We start from the raw sequence: 22,933 nt of genomic DNA, 5'->3' as shown, positions 1-22,933 counted from the left end.
CCATTAGGGCCAAACTGACTGTGGTGGCAGGCCACCGTGAAGTCATCAAGCAACTTCTCTTACGTGCTGACAGGCAGCCAACACCCTGTCCACCCCAGGCCAGACCAGGACTCTCCTCCCCGCAACCGGCCCTAATCAAGACGAACGTAGGAGGGGACCATAGAGTTGAAGGTCCTCCGGAGTCTAGACTCGCCAAATGGTGTTGGTGGTGATGGGGAGGGGGAACCATAGAGTCGGCCGCCCTCCAGCGTCTAGATTGCCACGACGTGGCACGCACCGGAAGAGGCAGTCAGCGGGCCGGAAGTGAGCCAGGGACGCTGGGACTGTGTGAGGAGATGAAGCCGGCGGTGGACGAGATGTTTCCCGAGGGCGCCGGGCCGTATGTGGACCTGGACGAGGTGAGGCGGGCCGCGCCGGGCCGGGCCGGAGCGGCTCCACGTCCAGCTCTCGGGCGCGCTTCGGGTCCGGGCCGAGAGAAGGCAGCGGCCTGCAGGGCCCCGCGCTCGCCCTCCCTGCGGTGCCTGCCTTAGCGCTGGGCCCCTGGGAAGCCTGTGGAAGGCGGCCGGTGCTGAGGCGAGCGTCGGTGCCCGCCGCCTGGAGGGCACCCCTGGGTGTGAGCCCCGCTCTGGAGGGCGTGCTGCCGGGCGGCGGGGGCGAGCCCCCGTCTGGGAGGCGGGGAGGCGAGGGCCCGGCTGACGGCGGGGCTCGGGAGGGAAGCGGACACCCGCCGGGGAGCGGGGAGAGGGCCGTTTGTGGGGGCCGTGCGCAGCGCCGTGCCCGGTCCTCCCCTGCTCCAGTGGGTTACAGGAGGCTCCTGTGGTGCTGGTGTTCCGTGGTCTCCAAGTGTCAGGCCAGCTCCCCAGGGTCAGGGCCTCCGTTTCTCTTTCTTACAGCCCGGGGCGGGGGGGACAGTCCCAGCCTGCGTGCTCCTGGAGATAGCTACGGAGAGAGTCATTGCCAGCCCCAGTGTATGGGGAGGTTGGCGGTGCAGGTTGTTAGAAGCCCTCCCACGGCTTAGGGGAGTGGGCCAGCAAAGCCTTAGGAGTGCAGCTGACTGCAGCCAGATGCCGGAGGCCGTGCTGGGTGGCATGGGGACGGGGGAGGGCGTCTAAGGGAAGGCATGGTCATACGGCTTAACGTGCGGGCCAGACCTTTAGGTGCCTAAGGGAGAGCGGGGGATGAAGCCGGGAGGTGGGGGGAGATGGGGGCGCGGGCAGAGGGCACCAGATCTTGAATTGCTCCCCGCTGTCCTGGGATGGGTGGGCTCTCCATACCCAACTCCAGGAGGCTGTCGCCCTTCCGCTAACCCTGCTTCTCAGCTCTCACTCCAGGCGCTGCCTTAGGCAGGTGTGGGGTCCCTGGAAGGCTCTACTGTGGGGGTGGTGGGCTCCGCAGATGGGCAGAGAGAGTGGGGTGGTGTGAACCGAGGAACAGGAAGCCAGAAGAGGGTGTGAATGAAGGCCAGGCCTCCAGGGGCCAAGTCCACACCGCTGTCACTGCAGGGCTTCCAGTGGTGTGCAGGGTGGGGGGTGGGGCTAGCTAACTGAGGAGAGAAGGGAGGCCTCTGAGAACCCTGGTTGCTGAGAGCAGCCGCCAGCAGCTCTATGGGGAACTCAGGAGGTGCTCAGCTGTCTGAGCCGGAAGAGGTGGACAGACAGCCTGGGGGGTGCTGGGAGTCAGGGTGCAGAGGGACCAGGGTGCCGCCCCCAGAGGCCTCTGCTGTCGTGTCCCCACGTGACCTGAGAGGCTCAGAATCCTCATGACACCGCCCAGCTTTGGTACTGACATTGTTTTACTGCCCACGCTGAGGGGTGGCCGGTGATAGAACCCCCACCAGAAGAACCCCAGGTCAGCAGGTCAGTTTCTCAGGGGAAACGGCTTAATTCTCAGAAGAAGCAGGGGGCATGGAGAGCAGAGGGATCGGTGGGCTCAGTGGGGCCTCTGTGGCCAGGCCAGTGGGGACAGGAGCCCCCTCCCGTGGTGTGTGCAGGAGAGCTGCCGTCCAGGCAGGATTCTCTGTAAAAGGCATGGAGGAGCCTAGGACCCCAAGACCTGAGGGGACCTTCCCGTCATTCCTCCAAATGCTGCCTGCCTCCCCCCTGCTCCAGCCACTTCCTTCCCTGGACTGAATTTGGTCCCTGACCTGGACACTTTCTGCCCAGAAGTGGTATGGAGCCCGTAAGGCACTTATCCTTCATTCTCTCTGAACACCCCGCTGACATAACCTTTCCTTCCCCCAACCAGGCAGGAGGCAGCACCGGGCTCCTGATGGACTTGGCAGCCAATGAAAAGGCAGTTCACGCAGACTTTTTTAATGGTAAGGATGCCGGCATTGGCTTGCCTATTTCAGCCGATGTTTCTTTTGCAGGTTATGGGGTGGAGCAGCTTCACGAGATGAGTGACGTGGGTTGTGGCCAGGTCCTCTGTCGTTCTTGGACTGCGGTGCAGCTGTGGGAAATGGGCTCCCCTGTTTTTCAGGAGGGAGAGGAGCTCCTGTCCCGCGTGGAATCTGAGCCCGAGACTGTGGCAGCGTCCGCCCGCCGGGCTCTCTCCGCGCTCCTGACGGCTGTGCTCTGGGCTCCTCCATTCGCCCGGGTGCTCATCCCCAATGCCTGTGCGGAGCAACAGTGCCCTCTTGCTCCCCCTGTGTCTCTTCTCTGAGACCAGCAGCTGTTCGTGTTCGAGTTCGGTGCTAGTTTGAGGAACATGGGTGGAGTTTTACGAAATAACAGTGAAAAACGAACTTTATAGGAAGTCTTCATCCACGTTTGAGGGGGTATTTTCTTGTTCCCTTCCGATTTCTTAGGGCATTGTTCCTACAGATTTATTAATCCTTACCGAGGGTTAAATCGTAAGTAGAAACACAAGACCGCTCTCTCAGGAGAGTTCAGTGGTGTTTTCTCTCTCATCACTTTCTTTCATGCAGGGTGCCTGTGACTACAAAGAACTTTGGTCACTGGTCCGTGGCAGCTAGGATTTTATCTTGCCCTGTTGGTTTTTGCTGGCCCCAGACCCCTCTCAAACCTGAGCCCATTTTCTCTGTTCTGTTCAGGCCCCCGTTGGCTGAACAGAAAAGCCAGGCTGTGTTATGAGGACAGGAGGTGACATTTGGGCCCCTGGAACTGAGTAGCATTTAAGTTCTTTAGGGGAGTGGGTGTGGGGGCACGGGGTGCAGAGGTCTGAGTGTTCTCCAGAGTCACTCGTGAGCCTCACCCGGGCAGGAGTGTGTGCTCGCCAACCCGGCACGACCCAACCCCACTCCTCCTCTGCCAGCCTGGGGGCTTAGAGGCAGTTGGCTGTATCTAGGGTTCACGTTCACGGATTTTGGACAGCAGCTCTTTAGTTCTGACAGAAGCTCTGTGGGAGGGACCCAGGCCGCCTTGCCCGATGAGCACAGGAGCGGATGAGGGCCTTTCTCCCCCAGAGGCCGATTCCTCGGAAAAGGGAAGGAGCTCGAGCTTGGCTCGGGCATGCTGCCTGGCAGGTTGTGACGGCCCAGCATGTGGGAGGCGTTTCCCTGCCAGGAAGCCCAGTGGCCTGTGGAGGGGCTTGTCCTGAGCCCTTTTCACTCACCGAACAGACGGCTTTGATGGTCTCTTGTCCCCGAGGCAGTGGGTTCTAGCCCTGAACCGGGCCTGCTGTCCTCACTCGTGTCTTACAAAACAGGAGCGCCTTCGAGAAGGGGCGGGCTGAGACAGCTCCGCGATGGGAGCCTGATGGGTGGCACGGTGCCTCCAGGGGCGCCTCCAGGCCGGGTCTCAGGAGGCGGCACCTGCAGGGGGTGGGGGTGCCTGGCGCCGCCGTCCCGGAAAGCAGCCGCGTGGGGCCTGGTGGCCCTCTCGCTGGTCCGTTACTCTGCACATCCTCAGTGCATGGTGCGCGTGAGTGGGATGGTAGTGCTTTTTCCCTCGTTGTGAGAGTAACACCCGTGGTGGAAGTTTAGAGAATTTACACAGAAGTACACAGAAGGGCAAAAGAACCCTGAACGAGGTTTTACCCCTGGCGGATGCAGTGCACCCTGATTTTGCGGCGTTTCTTCCAGTGGGAATGGGCTCGGGTTGTGATTTTCAAGCTAACTATAGGTCCAACCCTTTTAACGGGAGTCTCACGGGCTCTGAGTTCTCACAGCGCTCCGTCCCTCCACCACCTTCCTCCTGCCGCCCACCTCCCCGCCCCGCACCCCGCTCCCCACCCCGGCCCCAGCATTTCCACTCTCAGGCTGCGAGCCTCCGGGGCTTCCGCCAGCCGCCCCTTCACCTCCACGCAGCGTCAACATGAGTGGGGCCTGGCCGTGCTCACAGGTGCGGGCTCTGCCCTGCACAGTCCTGGCTGTGAGGGTCGCCCACAGAGTCCAGAGCACACCGCGTGTTTTCTCGAGGTTGTCGTCTGAATGGAAACAAAACTAAAGGTGCCCGCTGGACCGCTGTCCTCTTGGGCTGCGTCAGCCCTGGTTGGGTAAAGTTGGGAACCCGTCACGGGAAAGTCACTTATCAGATTGTCTTCTGTTTTCTCTCTGGTTTTGAACGACCGCATAACCCCTTTATGTTATGTTCTCTGTTATTGACCTTGTGTGACCATCAATTTGTGGTTTTGTTCATTTTGTAGATTTTGAAGATCTCTTTGACGATGATGATATCCAGTGAGGTGTGTCCAGCGGTGCGTCTGGCTGAGCTTCGCCATGTGGTGGTGTGGTGGGGCTCCTTAAAGGACAGTTTCATGTGGTTCCAGAGAACTTGTGGGAATTGCTAGAATTTAGGAGATGGTTAGCCAAGAAAGAGAAGAAGGTTTTAACCATCTGGAGGAGGCCTGTTAAACTCTGAATGTGGCCAGCTTTTGTCCTTAACTTCAGTTAAAATAAAGTGATGTTATTACTTACAGGGTAACTTTGATTCTTGCATTTTGAGTGAATGTTACAATCCCTGGACATCTGCGTATGTATGCCCCTGTGTGTGTTCCATGCTAAGAGAAGCAGATCTCCTCCTAGAAACACACCCTGTGCTTTTTGCGTTATGACCTTGAGTGATTCTGACAGCTCACAGTTGCTGAGGTGGTGCTTGTGTGAGACCCTGTGAGACCCTGCTCCTGCCCCGTGGGCTCCCCCGGTGGGCCTCGTGTTCAGCTCTGACATCAGAGCAGCTGCTGCCCCCAGACCCGAGGCTTGAGGAAACAGGCAGCTTGGTGATGACTGAAGGAGACGCCTCCCACCTGAGAAATGTGTGCCTCAGTCCATTTCAGAGGAGAGCCTAGTGTCTCTGGGGGCAGTTTCTTACTGGTCCATCTCAGCAGCTGATAATGGCTGTGAACACTCGGATCTCACATCAGTCTTGAGGAATGTGTCTTTGATCAGGAACAACCCAAGGCACACGACTTGGTGGTTCCCATAGCTCCGAGCAGAGCAGAGCCGCTTAGTGGATGAGTCAGGCTGTCCCCTCTCACTGTGAGAACCACCAAATGGAGCAGCCTGACGGCCTGGCTGTGAAAGAGCCGTGTTTACTGAGAATCATCATCTCGTGAGTGCCGAGTGGGTTTCTGCTCTTTGCATGCCCCTCCTGGTGGAGCTCGGCTCCCGGCAGGGAGGACAAGTTGTCCAGGGCAGCTCAAGGGGCCAACATGAGAGCAGCATCCCAGTAAAGGCCAGGTTAGGAGGGCCTGGGGACCCCATCATGGGAGGCCCTGCCCTGGGACCCCAGGCTGCTTCCACATTAGACTCTAACGGCAGGGCTTCCAGCAGGAGCTGCACGGCCTGACTCCAGGGAGAGGTATCTCGGGGTCTGTTTTTGAGGTCACATACTGGGCAGTCCGCTTTACTCAGTGGGCTCCTTGGAGCAGGCCCGGAGGGCTCTGTGGGGAAGGACGGGGCATTTGGCCATCAGCAGTGGCCGCGGTTTGGTCTGTGAGCTGTGAGGGCTGCACCCATTCAGGCCTCAGGATTGGGAAGGCCCTTTCGGACAAGGGGAGGTGCTGGGAGGAGGATCCCCGCTCGTGGCCATGGCGAGGACTTGGAGGGTATTGTCTGCTAAGGTGGGGTGTCTGGATCCTTGTTGAATTGCAGGTTCTTGGAAGTGAGAGCTCCTAATGCAGGGAGCCTGTCAAAACCACGTGAACAAGCATGTGGGTTATTGGGGTTGAGCTCTGGGGAATTTGGGTTTGGGGAAGAAGTTGGAGAAAGAGCTGTTTTAATGCTCTGAACTGTGAAGACTAGTGGAGGCCTTTGGAAGAACCATCTGCTCTCCCTGCCCTTACAGTTCTCGGTCTTCCTGGGTAGAGGGAAAACATTTGTCCCTCAGCCTCTGCCCTGGCCGCTTGTTTGAATGGAAAGGGGCTTACGTGCTCTTTATCAGGGCTCAGGAGACCGCCGGGAGAGGAGGCTGGCCTCCACACATGCGAGCAGCTGGGTTAGGGACACTTCCAAAGCAAATCACACTGTCAGGAAGCAGCATTACTGACTTCAGGAAATTGAGGGCTGTGAGTTCTGCTTGATGTCAAGATGAGAAAAAGGTGCTGAAATGAAGAGCCCTTTTGTCCTTCGAGAGGCCAGAGGCCAGGGCTCCTCCCCCGGAGCTCCTGTCCTGTGGAAACGTGGTCTTCTTGTCGCACACGTGACTTGGCCCCAGGTCACCCAGCGCTTGGGGGGCAGAGGGGTGCCAGCCCTTGGTCAAGGGCTGCATTCTCTCACCGAGACCAAAAACAAAGCCAGGAGACACTCAGCATATTAAGAAGGAAGACAGGAAGCCTGGGTCCCAAAGGGCTGGACTGTTAACATTTGCTGACGCAGAGAATGTTTATAGACTGGTACCAAGGAGGCACGCACTGGAGATTGATGGGCACCGAGACGCCAGTTTGCAGAAGAACCAACTCAGACGGCCAGGGAGCACTTAGAGGTGCTCAGGGTCACAGGAAGTCGGCGAAACGTCCGCTGAGGCAGCAGCATGCCACTTTCCTTGCTGGAGGGCAGAGGCTTTGTGATGAGGGGTGCCATGCCGGCAGGGGTTGGGTGGGACTAGGGGAACCGTGGTCTCTTTGGAAGAGATGCAGTGACGGTGATGAAGACTGGAGAGACCCAGCAGAACCCAGACACGATGTTGATTCTAGTGTTTTTCCTCTGGGAAACAATATCGAGACTGAATGATCACGATGAGGAAGTGATGGTGCAGGCACGCCTCGGGGAGCCCTGCGTCCCCTACAGAGTGGCCTTGGGCCTGGGGGGCATTACATGGGCCCCTGTGGGTGGGGAAGCTGAGAGGCAGGAGAGGGGCTGTTACCTGGCATGTTTATACCTGTTCATCTGACGTACAGACTATTTTTTGGGGCTCCAAAATCACTGCAGATGGTGACTGCAGCCATGAAATTAAAAGATGCTTACTCCTTGGCAGGAAACTTATGACCAACCTAGACAGCATATTCAATAACCTCAGATATGCAGATGATACCACCCTTATGGCAGAAAGTGAAGAAGAACTAAAAAGCCTCTTGATGAAAGTGAAAGAGGAGAGTGAAAAAGTTGACTTAAAGCTCAACATTCAGAAAACAAAGATCATGGCATCTGGTCCCATCAATTCATGGGAAATAGATGGGGAAACAGTGGAAACAGTGTCAGACTTTATTTTTTTGGGCTCCAAAATCACTGCAGATGGTGACTGCGGCCATGAAATTAAAAGATGCTTACTCCTTGGAAGGAAAGTTATGACCAATCTAGATAGCATATTCAAAAGCAGAGACATTACTTTGCCATTAAAGGTCCATCTAGTCAAGGCTATGGTTTTTCCAGTGGTCATGTATGGATGTGAGAGTTGGACTGTGAAGAAAGCTGAGCACCGAAGAATTGATGCTTTTGAACTGTGGTGTTGGAGAAGACTCTTGAGAGTCCCTTGGACTGCAAGGAGATCCAATCAGTCCATTCTGAAGGAGATCAGCCCTGGGATTTCTTTGGAAGGAATGATGCTAAAGCTGAAACTCCAGTACTTTGGCCACCTCATGCGAAGAGTTGACTCATTGGAAAAGACTCTGATGCTGGGAGGGATTGGGGGCAGGAGGAGAAGGGGACGACAGAGGATGAGATGGCTGGATGGCATCACTGACTCGATGGATGTGAGTCTGAGTGAACTCTGGGAGTTGGTGATGGACAGGGAGGCTTGGCGTGCTGATTCATGGGATCACAAAGAGTCGGACACGACTGAGCAACTGAACTGAGCTGATGCATGTGTGCAGGGGTCCCTGTGGCTCAGACGGTAAAGAATCTGCCTGTAGTGCAGGAGACCAGGGTTCAATCCCAGGGTTGGGAAGATCCCCTGGAGAAGGGAACAGCTACCCACTCCAGTGTTCTTGTCTGGAGAATCCCATGGACAGAGGCTACAGTCCATGGTGTCACAAAGACATCACTGAGCAACTAACACTTCCATGGATGTGTGCAGGGGCTTCCCTGATGGCTCAGTGGTAAAGAATCCACCTGCCAATTCAAGAGACATGGGTTTGAAAGATCCCCTGGAGAAGGAAATGGCAGCCCACTCCAGTATTCTTGCCTGGGAAATCCCATGGACAGAGGAGCCTGGAGGGCAGTAGTCCATGGGGTCAGAAAAGAATCAGAGACAGCCTAGTGACTAAACAACAAGAGATGCACATGCGTAGGGACACCTCCTCCTGTGCGCCCAGCTTGGCCTGCAGGCTGTGATGACATACGTGTGTGTGTGAATGTTTCAGAAAAGACGGCGCTCCCAGCCCTGAGGGGAAGGGCAATAAATGAGGAGCCCGTGAAAACCCAGTGTACAGGTGTGGGGGCAGGTGTGGGGTTTGTGGGGGCAGGTGTGGGAGCAAGTGTGGGGAGTGGTGGGGCAGGTGGGGGTGGTTTGGGGGCAGGTGTGGGGTCAGGCAGTCAGGGGCCTCCCTTTCTGGAAGAGGCACTTGTGGGGAACCGAGACTTTGAGGTGAGTGGGAGAAGAGGCCTTAGGGGAGGGCAGGAGAGCGGCCCAGGTGTGTGTAGGGCCTCGAGGTGGGAGAGTGGGTGGCCATCAGGGAAGGAGAGGGCTCCAAGCCATGAGGGGCACGGGGGTGGAGGGCAGCGCTCAGGAGGCTTTTCCTCCCGTCTCCTGCATCTGCCCCAGGCTGGTTCCAGTTCTGCAGTTGAAGTGGAGCCCGAAGGCCTGGTCTTCGTCGTCAAGGACCAGTAGCTGTTAAGGAGGGACTGATTTCCCGGCTGGATCCCTGAGCCTGGAGCCTGGAGAGACACAGCGCTGGGGCGTGTGTTCAGTGGGAGTCTGCCCTGCACTGCAGTATTTTCTGCTCCGCTGAGAACTGGCTTGCGTCCTGACAGCACAGAGCTGACTCTGTACCCCTCAAGGGCACTTGGGGTCTGCAGGCAGGTGGAGGCTTCCTGCAGGAGGGCGCCTGTGTGGGGACCCAGGAGGTGGCGCCAGCCAGCAGCCCTTGGCCAGTGCTGTGGGTTTTGCTTGTTTTTTTTTTTTTTTTTTTAATTTCCTTTGACTCAACTTTAGCATTTATTTTGCTGAGACAATTTTTCTGTCACTTGGAGGGCTCAGTTCTGTCTCCAGCTGTGTCCAGAGCAGTTAAGTAAATGTTGAAGGAACCTGCTGGAGTCCTTGCTGAGACAGGAAAACCACCAACGTGCCATGAAACGACATTTGAAGCAGTTGGCTGGATTTTTTTCTTTACTTAGTATCTTGCTGATGATCATAATAATGCCCCAAAGATGCCTTTCATTGAGAGCCAGCTTTGAGCACAGCATTTATATTCCACCAAGTCCTCTGAATGTTCCAGAGAGGAGGGTCACGTATTATTCAGTTGCCGGTAAATACACCGAGGCTCATGGAGGTGACGAGCCCTCCCCGAGCTGGCCCTCCAAGTGGGGTGGAGTGGGCTTCGTCCCAGAGCCATGGAGTGTTCCTACTTTAGACATTAGGCAGGGGCCCTGGTTCTGCCCTCTAAGACATGGGAGCTGGAGGAAACTGGTTAACACTCCTGCCTCCATGTTTCTCATCTACACAAATGAGGGATATAAAGACACCCAGCTCAGTTTCTTCTCAGCAAAAGATAGCATTGAGGAACAGCCAAGCTGTAGATGGGGGAGCATTGCAGTACAGGTCCTAGCAAAGGGCTCATTCAGAATATATGAAGAGCTCCTACAAGCCAACAGTAAAACGCAGACAACCTAAGCAAATGTTGGCAAGAGACGGGAAGGGGAGATTTGCACAGAGACACGTACTTGGCCTCTGAGCATCTGAGCTGATGCTCAACACACAGCGGGGTGACGGAGCAACGTTCCTTTCCCACTGACTAGAGTGAAAACTCATGCGTCAATCGATCAAGTGCCCCCCACCCCTGCCCTGGCCCGCCTCCACGCCCAGGTGACTTCACTGCAGCGTGAACTGTGTTCTTCACGCATCGTGGTTAATAGGCCCAAAGTGTGTAGTCAACACACCTGCCTCGCAGAGCAGGCTGTGAGCATGGGTCAGGGCTGGCTCTGCTTTACTGTGGATTGTGGGGTGGGGGGCTCCCTGCTCAGGTCTTTACCTCATTTTATCACTCATCCTACAACCACTCTACAGGATAGCTCTTGTTACTTTTTCTTTTTTAAAGACTCTGTGTTAGGCCCTGAAATTTGCCCCCTATTCATAGGTGATGTCTGTGTTTGGTTTCGGTATTAGGAGAACACTGGCCTCGTAGAATGAGCTGGGAGTTATTCCCTCTGCTTCTGTCCTCGGAAAGAAGTGGTAGAGAACGGGCATAATTTCTTCAGCATCTGGTAGGACCCACCCATTTCCCGTCTGGGATTGGGGTTTTCTGTTTTGGAAGGCTATTCACTACTGTCTTCAGTTTCTTGAAAAGATACAGCCATAACAAGATTGTCAATTTCTTCTTGTGTGAATTTTGACAGACTGTGTCTTTCAAGAAATTAGTCCATTTCATCTAAGTTATCAAATTATTGGGCATAGAGTTTTAGTATTATTTCATTATCCTTTTATGTTTTTCTTTTTTTAGCTTTTTTATTGGAATAGAGTTACTTTACAATGTTGGGTTAGTTTCTGGTACATAGTGAAGCAAGTCATCTGTGTATACACATGTCTCCTCCCTCTTGGACCTCCCTTCCTCCCTGCCCCATCCCACTCCTCTAGGTCAACACAAGAGCACCGAGCGGGGCTCCCAGCGCTTTGTTGCGGGCTCCCACTAGCCATCTGTTGTACACATCGTAGTGTGTATATGTCAATCCTAATCTCCAGATTCATCCCACCCTCTCGTTCCCCCACTGGTACCCACATGTCCACTCTCTGCATCTGTGTCTGTTCTTAAAGATGAATGGATAAAGAAGATGTGGTCAGTGAGTTCAGTCACTCAGTCGTGTCCAACTCTTTGTGACCCCACGGACTGCAGCACGCCAGGCTTCCCTGTCCACCACCAACTCCCGGAGCTTGCTTGTAAACTCATGTCCATCAAGTTGGTGATGTCATCCAACCATCTCAACTACTGTTGTTCGTTTTCCTCCTGCCTTCAATGTTTCCCAGCATCAGGGTCTTTTCCAACGACTCAGTTCTTTGCATCAGGTGGCCAAAGGATTGGAGTTTCGGCATCAGCCCTTCCAATGAATATTCAGGACTGATTTCCTTTAGTATTGACTGGTTTGATTTCCATGCAATCCAAGGTACTCTCAAGAGTTTTCTACAACACCACAGTTCAAAAGCATCAGTTCTTCGACACTCAGCATTCTTTATGGTCCAACTCTCACATCCATACATGACCACTGGAAAAATCACGGCTTTGACTAGATGCACGTTTGCTGGCAAAGTAATGTCTCTCCTTTTGAATATGCTGTCTAGGTTGGTTATAGCTTTTCCAAAGATCAAACGTCTTTTAATTTCATGGCTTCAGTCACCATCTGCAGTGATTTTGGAGCCCAAGGAAATAAAGTCTCTCACTGTTTCCATGTGGTACAAAATACAATGGGATATTATGCAGCCACTAAAAGGAATGAGATCAGGCAATTTGTGAGATGTGGATGGACCTAGAATCTGTCATACAGAGTAAAGTGAGTCAGAAAGAGAGAAACAAACATATATTGACATGCTTGTGGAATCTAGAAAAATGGTCCAGATGAACTATATTATCCTTTTGTTGTCCATGGTATCTGTAGCTACATTCTTTTTCTAATTTGTGATATTAGTAATTTTTGTCCTTTTTATTTTTTTCTGTTTTTTTTTTTTTTAGCTTCCACAGTGGCTCAGCAGTAAAGAATCCACCTGGCAATGCAGGAGATGCCAGCTGCTGCTGCTAAGTCACTTCAGTCGTGTCCAACTCTGTGCGACCCCCCTGACTGCAGCCTACCAGGCTTCTCCGTCCGTGGGATTCTCCAGGCAAGAACACTGGAGTGGGTTGCCATTTCCTTCTCCAATGCATGAAAGTGGAAAGTGAAAGTGAAGTCGCTCAGTCGTGTCTGACTCTTAGCGACCCCAGGGACTGCAGCCTACCAGGCTCCTCCACCCATGGGATTTTCCAGGCAAGAGTACTGGAGTGGGGTGCCATTGCCTTCTCTCGCAGGAGATGCCAGAGATGTGCGTTTGATATCTGGGTCAGGAAGATCCCCTGGAGAAAGGAATGGCAACCCACTCCAGAATTCTTGCCTGGAGGATCCCATGGACAGAGGAGCCTGATGGGCTACAGTCTATGGGGTCACAAAAGAGTCGGATATGACTTGGCCTTAGCAACTAAATGACAACAGCAATATTTGATATGTTTAGTTTTTTCCTTCCAGTCCATGATTTGTGTGGTGCGCTGGTGACTGCCAGGGTGGCCTGAGGCCTCTGCCTCCTGTCTCACGCTGCTGTTTGGGTCTCTCCCTCGAGGACTCTGTTACTTCCTTCTAAGGAGTAGAACATGGCAGAAGTGATGCTGTGATTCTCCCAGGAATAGGTTAGTTATGTAATGTAAAGGCTGTAGCTTCTCCTTTGACCTCTTTGTCTCTCTCTCCCCTCTGTCTCTCATCCTTTCCTCTGCAGTAGAACAGCTTTCATACCGTCAGGACGCTCGGGCACCACGCAGCGAGGTTGTGGTGTAGCTCGGCATTTACTCAGTACTCCTTTTGTGTCTTTCAGTAACAGTTACAATTTTATTTCTAAAGGTAGTGTGTATCATTTGTTACATTTATTCATATATGCCTAGGGATTTATATTATATTTTACTTTTTAAATATTTAATAATACGATCTACAATAGCATGAGAATAAACAAATAGCAGAATAAGACGTAGAAGTGAAGTGAAGTGAAGTGAAGTCGCTCAGTCATGTCTGACTCTTTGCGACCCCATGGACTGCAGCCTTCCAGGCTCCTCCGTCCATGGGATTTTCCAGGCAAGAGTTCTGGAGTGGGGTGCCATTGCCTTCTCCAGGGGATCTTCCTGACTCAGGAATTGAACCCGGGTCTCCTGCATTGTAGGCAGATGCTTTACCCTCTAAGCCACCAAGGAAGCCCTAGAAACAGACCCACATATGCAGAGGCACTTGGTTTATGATAAAGATGACAGTATACAGCAGTGGGGGAGAAACATTTAAAAAGTGGTCCATGGGATAACCATATGAAAAAATAAAGCCATTCCTATATAAAAACCCCCACAAATTTAATAACATGTGAATTATAAGTTCTAATATAAAAGACTAAGCAGAAAACAAGTTCCCCAGGAAACATAAAAGAGATACTTTTGGATCTTGCATGGACAATATTTCTTTAAACATGCTGCAGAATGAAGTAGCCATGGAAAAAGTGCCTGATAATCTTATTAAATTTAAGAACCTCTGTTCATCAAAAATAATTTTAAAGGTCAATACAAGTATAAATATAGAAACCACAAAGTAAGAGAAGATATTCAGAACTCATGTAACCAACGAAGGGCTCATATCAAGAATAAGAATTTCTATGATCTTCGTGAAAAAGAAAAAATCTGGCAAAACATATATGCTTCCTCAGAAAGAGCATTCAGTTTGCTGCTAAATATGTGAAAATATTAGCTCATTAGCCACTAGAGAAGGGGAAAACTTCCTCCTTAAAAAGAATCGCAACTTTTCTCATTGGTAGACTTGTATTACAAAAAGACAGTGTTCAATTGTTATTATACTTTGAATTTTGTCAAAAATATATACATTTCTTTTCTCTCCTGTTATGTGTAAGTAACTATGAAATATATTTAGGCCACAAATGCCTAAAATTTGTTTTTATAGATTTTACTGGCGATTAGTTGATTTACATCTACGGTGCTAGTTTCAGCTATGTTGTGTTACTTTACCTTGGGTGTACAGCACAATGATTCTGTTATCCGTATACTCACTCTGTTGTTACTCTTTACCTGTGCTGATCGTTGCACTGTATGGAGTATAGATCCCTGTGCTGTACAGCAGGTCCTTATTAGTCGTCTATTTCACATATAGTCATGCATATGTATCAGTCCCAGTCTTCCAGTTTGTCCCTCACCCCTTACCCCCTGGTGACCATAAGCCTTTCTGTGTCTGTTGTGGTCAGCACAGCAGGTAGGGATCGAAAGTGGTTGACACACAGTTTGGGAAAAAGCAACTAGAGACAGAATTAAAGTTTTAAAGATGGGACCGGGGAACTCAAGACCTCGTGGGTCCAGAGCCCTGCTCCTTGGAGCCACATCACTTTTATTTAGCGTCTTGGCAAGCAGAAAGGATCTGTGTGTTACGATGGAGTCGGCCGCCTGTGTCCCCGGCCACGTCTCCCATTTTACTGATTACTTTAAACTGTCCTTGTTATTTTCTTGTGCAAGGGCTATCACCTGGCTGGAGGTCATGGACCCGCATATGCCTTGGGAAAACGTGGTGTGTGCAGAAGCAGCGTGCTGAACTTGCGCTGACCAGGCGTTCCAAGGTCCACACTATGTGTTTTTCCTTAGCTTAGCGGGGAATGACAACCCCAACTGATCAACCTGATGTACTTTTATTTGGGTTATGCTTACTGCTATATTTTGCTTTTATTCTTTTCCCATGGTGATTTTCTCATGGCTTGAGAAAGTCACCAGGGCCTTCCCTGGTGGCTCACAGGTTAAAGCATCTGCCTCCAATATGGGAGACCCGGGTTCAATCCCTGGGTCAGGAACATCCCCTGGAGAAGGAAATGGCAACCCTCTCCAGTTTTCTTGCCTGGAGAATCCCATGGACAGAGGAGCTTCGTAGGCTACAGTTCATGGGGTCTCAAAAAGTCGGACACGACTGAGGGACTTCACATGGTGATTTTCTCATGGCTTAGCCACAGCAATAGGTAGCTGACTATTAACCCCTGCATATGTCTGAGAATCTATTTCTGTTTTTTTTTTTAATGTTCAAAATTGTTTATTTAAAAAATAAAAATGAAAGTTGGAATGGTATATGACCACATACCCAGCAGAAAGGCTAAAATTGATAAAGCAGACAATATGGTTTGTCCCCATTAGACAATGGGCCTCCCTGTGGGCTCAGCTGGTAAAAACTGTCTGCAATGAGGGAGCCCTGGGTTTGATTCCCTGGGTTGGGAAGATCTGGAGAAGGGAACAGCTATCCACTCCAGTATTCTGGTCTGGAGAATTCCATGGACTGTATAGACAATAAAGCTTGTCCATGTTAGATAGCATCACTAACTCAATGGACATGAATTTGAGCAAACTCCAGGAGATAGTGAAGGAAAGGGAAGGCTGGCATGTTGCAGTCCCTGGGGACTCAAAGAGCTGGGCATGACTTAATGGCTTAACAACAACAAATGGCTTGTCCATGATGGTGCACAGCAACAGGGACTCTCATGCACTATTTGTGGGATGAAAATTGCTTTTCCATTTTGGTAAAACTGTAGAGTTAATCAAAAGCAAGAGCATTCAGCTCCTAAGAATGCCAACAGTAATTCACTCTTAGCAAAAGACATGTAAAAAATTTTGTAGAAGCAAGGAGATCCAACCAATCCATCCTAAAGGAAATCAGTCCTGAATATTCACTGGAAGGACTGATGCTGAAGCTGAAACTCTAATCCTTTGACCACCTGATGTGAAGAACTGACTCATTTGAAAAGACCCTGATGCTGGGAAAGATTGAAGGTGGGAGGAGAAGGGAACGACAAAGGATAAAATAGTTGGATGGCATCACCAACTCCATGGACATAAGTTTGAGTAAACTCCGGGAGTTGGTGATGGACAGGGAGGCCTGGCATGCTGCAGTCCATGGGGTTGCAAAGAGTCGGACACAACTGAGCAACTGAATTGAACTGAATTCAATAAACTTGAATGGCCATCAGTGGTAGAATGGATAAATTATGATATTTTCATATGGTAGAATCTTGTGTAGTAATGAAAAATTAGAACTACCATTATGGGCAGTCACATGGGTTAATCTCATAAATATGTTAACCCCCCCCCCAAAAAAAAGGCACACAAGATAAACTGGATGATTCTACGATGCTATTCACTGAATGTTCACAGTAGGCAAAACTAATCTGTGTGTTAGAAGCAGGATTCCCACTAACCCTGGCAGGCAACGAATAGAATGAGGGGAGAAGATCTTGTGAAAATTGGGTGAATTTCTCATTCTCAACCTGGGTGGTGGTGAACTCCCTGAATGGATATGCTTTGAGTATTTTTTCTGAAGATATATCAAAATTGTACATGTGTTTATGCCTCATGTCTTCCATCCTGTGACTTGGAAGGCGGTGCTGTGGCTGGGGTCACCATCCCTAACAGCAGTGTCATCTGTGCCCTTGCTGTGATGGAGCAGGAGCCCAGGGGTGCTTCTGTCCTCAAGTGGAACCACCACGTTCACCAGACCACTGACCTGGCTCCTCCCCGACAGGCCCTGCTTGTCAGCCCTGAGCCACTGAAGCCAAGCCTATTCCTACTCACCCCTACTGACCGAGGGGAACACCTTGGCCATTATCATCTTAAACAGATCTCTTTGGTGGTGTTGAAAGTGGGCTGAAAAAGGTCAACTGGAGGGCCCTCAGTGGACGGTCACGTCCTGCCAACAGGTGATGGTGAAGTCCTGCATCCCAGGCGGGGTTAGGAGATGGAGGTATGTTGCATGCAAACACCTTTTCTTCCAAGTTTGATCAATGCACATATATCTGACTTCTTTCCTACCAAAACCCATGGAATGACCCAGAGAACCATGATACACAAAGGGGACAAGACCCGCCCCTGCCTCCTGCCCTGTTCATTCAGTCTTCATGTGACTTGAGTCACTGCTCCTTCTTGCAACATGGAGAATTCTGGTTGCAGAGCATCCTTGTCCATCCCTGCATCTCACACATAGTGAATGTCTGCTTCATAAATGCCTTCAAGCAATGTGACTGAATAAATGGATCAGAGTCCTCAAGACATCCCATTCCATTCAGAAGTGGAAGAGGTTTGAGGGGCTCCTCATGGTTCACTGTCTCTGAATTCTCCATCCAGCCCTCAGGATACTGGATGTCCCCCTCTGGTCACCCTCCTTCACATGGCTGTGTGTCTCTGCCCCAGTCTCCGCAGAGCATCCTTCACGTCCTTGTTTCTCAGACTGTAAACAAGGGGGTTGAGCATTGGGATGACCAGGGTGTAGAAGACAGAGACCACCTTGCCCTGCTCCATGGACTCCACAGCTCCCGGCTGGGCATACATGACAAAGACAGTCCCATAAAAGAGGGACACGGCTGTCATGTGGGAGCCGCAGGTGGAGAAGAGCTTGTGTCTCCCTCCTCCTGAGCGCATCCTCAGGATTGTCACTGTGATGTAGCCATAGGAGGTGAGGACCACGAATGTGGTGCCCACGATGATGAGGCCACAGATTCCAAACAAGACCAGCTCATTGAGGGTTGTCTCAGCACAGGCAACCTCGATCATAGGAGGCACATCACAGAAGAAGAGGTCGATGTGGTTGGAGCTGCAGAATGGGAGGCTGAATGTGAAACTGGTCTGCAGGATGGAGTTGAGGCAGCCCCCACAGTAGGAGCCCAGCACCAGGCGGGCACAGACCGAAGGGCACATGGAGATGGGATAGCACAGGGGGCTGCAGATGGCCACGAAGTGGTCATAGGCCATCACAGCCAAGAGGAGAGTCTCAGAGGTAGCCAGCAGGGAGAAGAAGAAGAACTGGGTGGCACAACCTGCAAAGGTGATGACCTTGGAGGAGGACAGGAAGTTGGCTAGGGCCTTGGGGTAGATGACAGATGAGTAGCACAAGTCTAAGAAGGAGAGGTTCTTGAGGAAGAAGTACATTGGGGAGTGCAGACGGGCATCCACGGTGATGACCACGATCATGGTGAGGTTCCCCAGGATGGCCACCATGTACAGGGCCAGGAACAGAGCAAAGAGCAGGGCCTGGGTCTGCAGACCACCCTCAAATCCATCCAGCACAAACTCCTGCAGAGGCATCACTGAGAGGTTTCCATTTCTGTGGGGTGACATGGTCTTGACCCTTTGATGACTCACTGCCAACTGACCAAGAGGCCACCAGCTGCCCAGTTCTCCCTCCAGATGAGCTCAGGCTGACCTGAAAGGGCAGTATTGCCTGTGACTCACAAATTCATAAATATGCATGGAGAACTCACTCTGTGGAACCCTCTGAGTTGTTAGCACAGGGGTGGGGTGAATGCCAGGAGGGTTACAGAGCTGAGTCTCCAGGGCAAGAATGGAGTTGCAGCCCCCTATCTCCTCCTTTGAAGTAAATGCTCTCCTCCCCTCAAGGATGCTCCTGAATTTTGCCATTTCCACTCTATGCTCCCATAGCTAATCCTATACTTTCTGTTCCTTATAAAATCATTCCTTGATTTCAGAAACGTTTACTGAGGATGCCCGGCCCACCAGGACTTGACCTAGTGATGGTTTCATCTCCAGGCCAAACTGGAAGGAGAGCAAAGACCCGCCATCACCAGGCTAATGAAGGTGTTTTGTGTCTGTCTCCCCTGCAGATTCTGAGACCCATCTCAGAATCATGGCCTCTGAGCCTGGACCACAGTGGCATTTCATCTGCAAAGCTCTCTGCACCCTTGAGGTTCTCATGGGGCTTTCTGCCCATGTGCAGATGTTTGCCAAATCATGGAAAAGGAACAGTCCAACTTTGAAGAGATGGGCATGCCCTCCTTATCATTGTCACTGGCGACTCACACTCCATGTTCTGCAAATCACTTCAGAACAGCCTCTTCCATTTGGAACTATGGAGATCTGGGCTTCTGTCTGTTCTCTGGAATTCTCTGAGGTCTTTCTGCTCCCTGCCTTTGTCACAGCACAGACCGTTCAGAAGGTCAGAGCAGGGCTGTGCAACAGATATAAGTTGGCCACCGTGTTGATTCATGGAGCTGCTGTGCTGACAGGGGCATGGGTGGAGGGGTGGAAGGGGGTCTGTACTGTATCCTGTTGGTACTAAGTTGATGGATCCCTGCTGCCCACCCCGCAGGGATCATTCACATGTAGTGGGGACAGATGGCTAGTGTGGTACACCTGTTCAGCCCCACACCCCAAGAAGCAGGTGTTTCTGTGGTGAATTCAAAGATTCTGTGTGGGGAGCGAGCTCCACCCGTGGCAAAGGTCATGAGGAAGGAGGCTTGGCATACGCAAAGGCGGGATCAAGCCTCAGGAGTCTCCCTGGGAATTCTCGAGCATCTACCCCCGAAACCAGAGTCTGCCTACTTTCTGCTTTGTGCTTTCACCTACACCTCTGACTTTATGGGGGGCTGTCCCCCACTACCTCTCTCTGAAAAAAGAGTTGGCTTACAGCTCCAGTTAATAATTCCTGGGTGTGACAGTGTTTCAACCTACAAACTCCTTTGGAAATCCTCTAGCCTGCCTGAATAGGTTTTTTCTGCCACATGTGATTGTTCAGAGCCTCCCAACTGTGAGAGGGAGGAGATGTTCTAAACTGTCTAAACACAGATTCTTTTGAGTAGTTAAAAGATTGATTAGAAATTGTATTGAGAAGGGTTTTTCACTTATTGGGCCAATGTTTGCTGCTAAGTCCCCATACCCCTTACCTACTGTGTCCTTGGCAGTATATTGATTGATATAATGGGTGTATAGAAATGTAAGTAGTAGCCTCAATGTTTGTAACCTTGGACCCTTGAGTTAATTCTTTTCTTGATTGAGCCCACCTCACCTTTGCCCTATAGGAATGCAGCTTTGTCCAATGCTTTTTTGGAGGCTGGTGCCTGACTTTGGAATAATCACCTTTAGAGAAAGATAAGTTTCTTAAAATGTTAACAGGCCTCCTGGCCAGAAGATGATGTAATTCACCTGAACTTTTGCATATGATAAGTTTGAAAGCCTGGCTTCGATTAGGACCAGGAACTGCTGTCCCTGCATGACTCCACCCCTTCCCCCACTATCCTCTATGCACAATTTAAGGTATAAAAACTACTTTGGAAAATAAAGTGCGGGCCTTGTTCACCGAAACTTGGTCTCCCCATGTTGCTCTCTCTCCCAAATTCTGGCTGAGTCTCCATCTGGAGCGCGGAACCCACCATGCTTACTAATTATGCCTGGGCTTCTAAGGTCCGACTGGGGAGGCCTCAGTGTCTCCTCTCCTTCGGGAGAATGGAAGGACGCCTGCAGCCTACGTAAGTGGTGCAAGCTTCTTGTCTTGAAGTTTTATTGGTCTCCCGCGTAAACCAAGCTACTCAGCCTCTTTTCTCCACTGAATTTTCCTACTGAGCTATCCTCATCCTATTACTCTTTATATCTTTGACAAAATATTTAAATAAATAGGTCGCCGACGCAGTCCCCGCTTCGAATACCCTGGATCAGTGGGGGCTGGTCCCCGGCAATTCTGAGTTTATGGTTTTGTGCTCAGTATTACTTGACCATTTCTCTTGACAAGCCCTTAGCAAGATAAAATAGTGACTCCTCCTGGTAAGCTGAAAACAAAGAGAAATTTCCATTTCCAAAGCCAGGCTCTTTGTTTGTTTTTTTGAACAACAAACAAGCAGGGGGCTCCAGTCTGCTGAGGTCACCCAGGGCCATCCATGGGCATCGTTGACATGAGGAAGCCTTTAATCCGAGCCTAAGGGATGCACTTGATGAGGTCAAAGCAGCTGGACACTTCTCTGCAGTGGCACATAGCCTGTCCTAACAGTCGGCGCTAACCCTCCTAAATGAAAGTGTGGTCCAGGGACCAGGAGCATCACCACCACCTGCGAGCTGGTTAGACATGCAGACGCTCCAGTCAAACACACCTGTTGAATCAGAACTTGCTACTGAACAAGTTGCTCAGAGGACTCATTCACTGGCTAAAGAGGCACTGCTTTCACAACCTTGAAGCTGAGGTCGGGGTAGGGAGGCAGGAGAGTGGACATCACTCCAGCTGCTGAGAACAAGCCCTGGCTGCTTACTGTGGACAGAGCCCTGCTGCCCTTACCCTCCTGCAGCCCTGAAGGGTGCCTGCCTTGACCTTACCTTTTCCAGGTGAGGGTCATGACACACCCAAGTGCACACAGCCAGGATCTGCTTTCCCAGGGCCTCCCAAGCTCCTGATCCAGGTCTGTGCTGATGAAGACCAGTGGACACTGAGGACTCCTGCCTCTCCCGCCTCTGGCTTCCTGTGCAGTGAACCAAGGGTGGGAGGGGGCACTTGGGTTCCCACCAAGAGTCTGGCTGCAGGAGGGCTCTGGGGCTTGGTGCAAGCAGAGAAGGGGATGAACTCAGCTCACCTGCCCCTCTACATCTTGTCCCATCGTCTGTGAGGTGCCTGGACCCTGTGGATTCTCTCCACCTACCACACCTGGGACTTGAGGCCACAAATGGCCAATTAGATGAGACTTGGGCTCTGAGTGCATTGGGACTCACAACTCCCTGGGTCCCAGGAAGCTGCAGTCCTGAGGCCAATCTTACCCTGACCCGCCTCGGCCCAAGGCAGGGGAGGCGGGAAGCCTGAGGTCCTCAGGAAGCAGTGGGGGCCAACAGGGGAGGAACACAAGTTAGAGGGACCCAGTGCCCCTTCTCTGAAAAGTCTCCCCAGGCAGCCAGTGTGATCTCCTGGCCCACAGCCCCTGCTGTCCTCCACCTCCATCCTTGTATAGTGATGAGGAGAGTGGCATGCAGGAAATATTTCCCTGGGGCAGCAGCACAGCTGTCTCTATGCTTCAAGTGGCCATGCACTCAGTCCATAAAGAGAAAAGGTATCTGTTTAAAAAATATTTTAATTTGGAATAGAAATAAAAACCAAAGTACAAAAGTGGTGCATGTTTAATATAAAAAGACAGTATATAAATAAAAGCCTGAAAAAGTTGTTCTAAGAAAAAGAATGCTGATGTGGCTCAATAATTATTATACAAAGTAGGGTTCAGGAAAAAAAGTTTATAAAGAGGGATTTTACAAGAAAAGTTAAATTCAACTGGATAATGTGAAAATCGTTTCCAAGGCAAACCATTCAATATCACAGTAATCCAAGTCTATGTCCCAACCAGTAACGCTGAAGAAGCTGAAGTTGAACGGTTCTATGAAGACCTACAAGACCTTTTAGAACTAACATCCAAAAAAGATGTCCTTTTCATTATAGGGGACTGGAATGCAAAAGTAGGAAGTCAAGAAACAGGCAAATTTGGCTTTGGAATATGGAATGAAGCAGGGAAAAGACTAATAGAGTTTTGCCAAGAAAATGCACTGGTCATAGCAAACACCCTCTTCCAACAACACAAGAGAAGACTCTATACATGGACATCACCAGATGGTCAACACCAAAATCAGATTGATTATATTCTTTGCAGCCAACGATGGAGAAGCTCTATACAGTCAACAAAAACAAGACCAGGAGCTGACTGTGGCTCAGATCATGAACTCCTTATTACCAAATTCAGACTTAAATTGAAGAAAGTAGGGAAAACCACTAGACCATTCAGGTATGACCTAAATCAAATCCCTTTTGATTATACAGTGGAAGTGAGAAATAGATTTAAGGGCCTAGATCTGATAGAGTGCCTGATGAACTATGGATGGAGGTTCG

General features: G+C 51.0%; 2 protein-coding genes and 1 long non-coding RNA gene across 3 annotated transcripts; 2 read left to right on the top strand and 1 right to left on the bottom strand.

Moving 5' to 3' along the window:
• Nucleotides 1–279: 279 nt before the first annotated feature.
• On the top strand, nucleotides 280–4,877 carry COPS9 (COP9 signalosome subunit 9). The gene is made up of 3 exons (XM_027538111.1): nucleotides 280–398; nucleotides 2,245–2,317; nucleotides 4,606–4,877. Exons 1-3 carry the CDS (start codon nucleotides 336–338, stop codon nucleotides 4,641–4,643), a joined length of 174 nt encoding a protein of 57 aa, XP_027393912.1. The 5' UTR covers nucleotides 280–335; the 3' UTR covers nucleotides 4,644–4,877.
• A 7,780-nt stretch (nucleotides 4,878–12,657) lies between these two features.
• LOC113890241 lies at nucleotides 12,658–19,574 on the top strand. Its single transcript, XR_003510466.1, has 3 exons — nucleotides 12,658–12,915; nucleotides 16,677–17,038; nucleotides 18,777–19,574. It is a non-coding gene; the product is annotated as an uncharacterized LOC113890241 (long non-coding RNA).
• On the bottom strand, nucleotides 17,045–18,449 carry LOC113890240 (olfactory receptor 12-like). The gene has a single exon (XM_027538110.1). It carries the CDS (start codon nucleotides 18,406–18,408, stop codon nucleotides 17,458–17,460), a length of 951 nt encoding a protein of 316 aa, XP_027393911.1. The 5' UTR covers nucleotides 18,409–18,449; the 3' UTR covers nucleotides 17,045–17,457.
• Nucleotides 19,575–22,933: the final 3,359 nt, after the last annotated feature.

This window comes from Bos indicus x Bos taurus, chromosome 3 (assembly GCF_003369695.1).
Source record: "Bos indicus x Bos taurus breed Angus x Brahman F1 hybrid chromosome 3, Bos_hybrid_MaternalHap_v2.0, whole genome shotgun sequence".
NCBI classification, from domain to species: domain Eukaryota; kingdom Metazoa; phylum Chordata; class Mammalia; order Artiodactyla; family Bovidae; genus Bos; species Bos indicus x Bos taurus.
The sequence above is the reverse complement of the archived record's forward strand: the minus strand, read 5'-3'. Positions and strand labels throughout refer to the sequence as shown.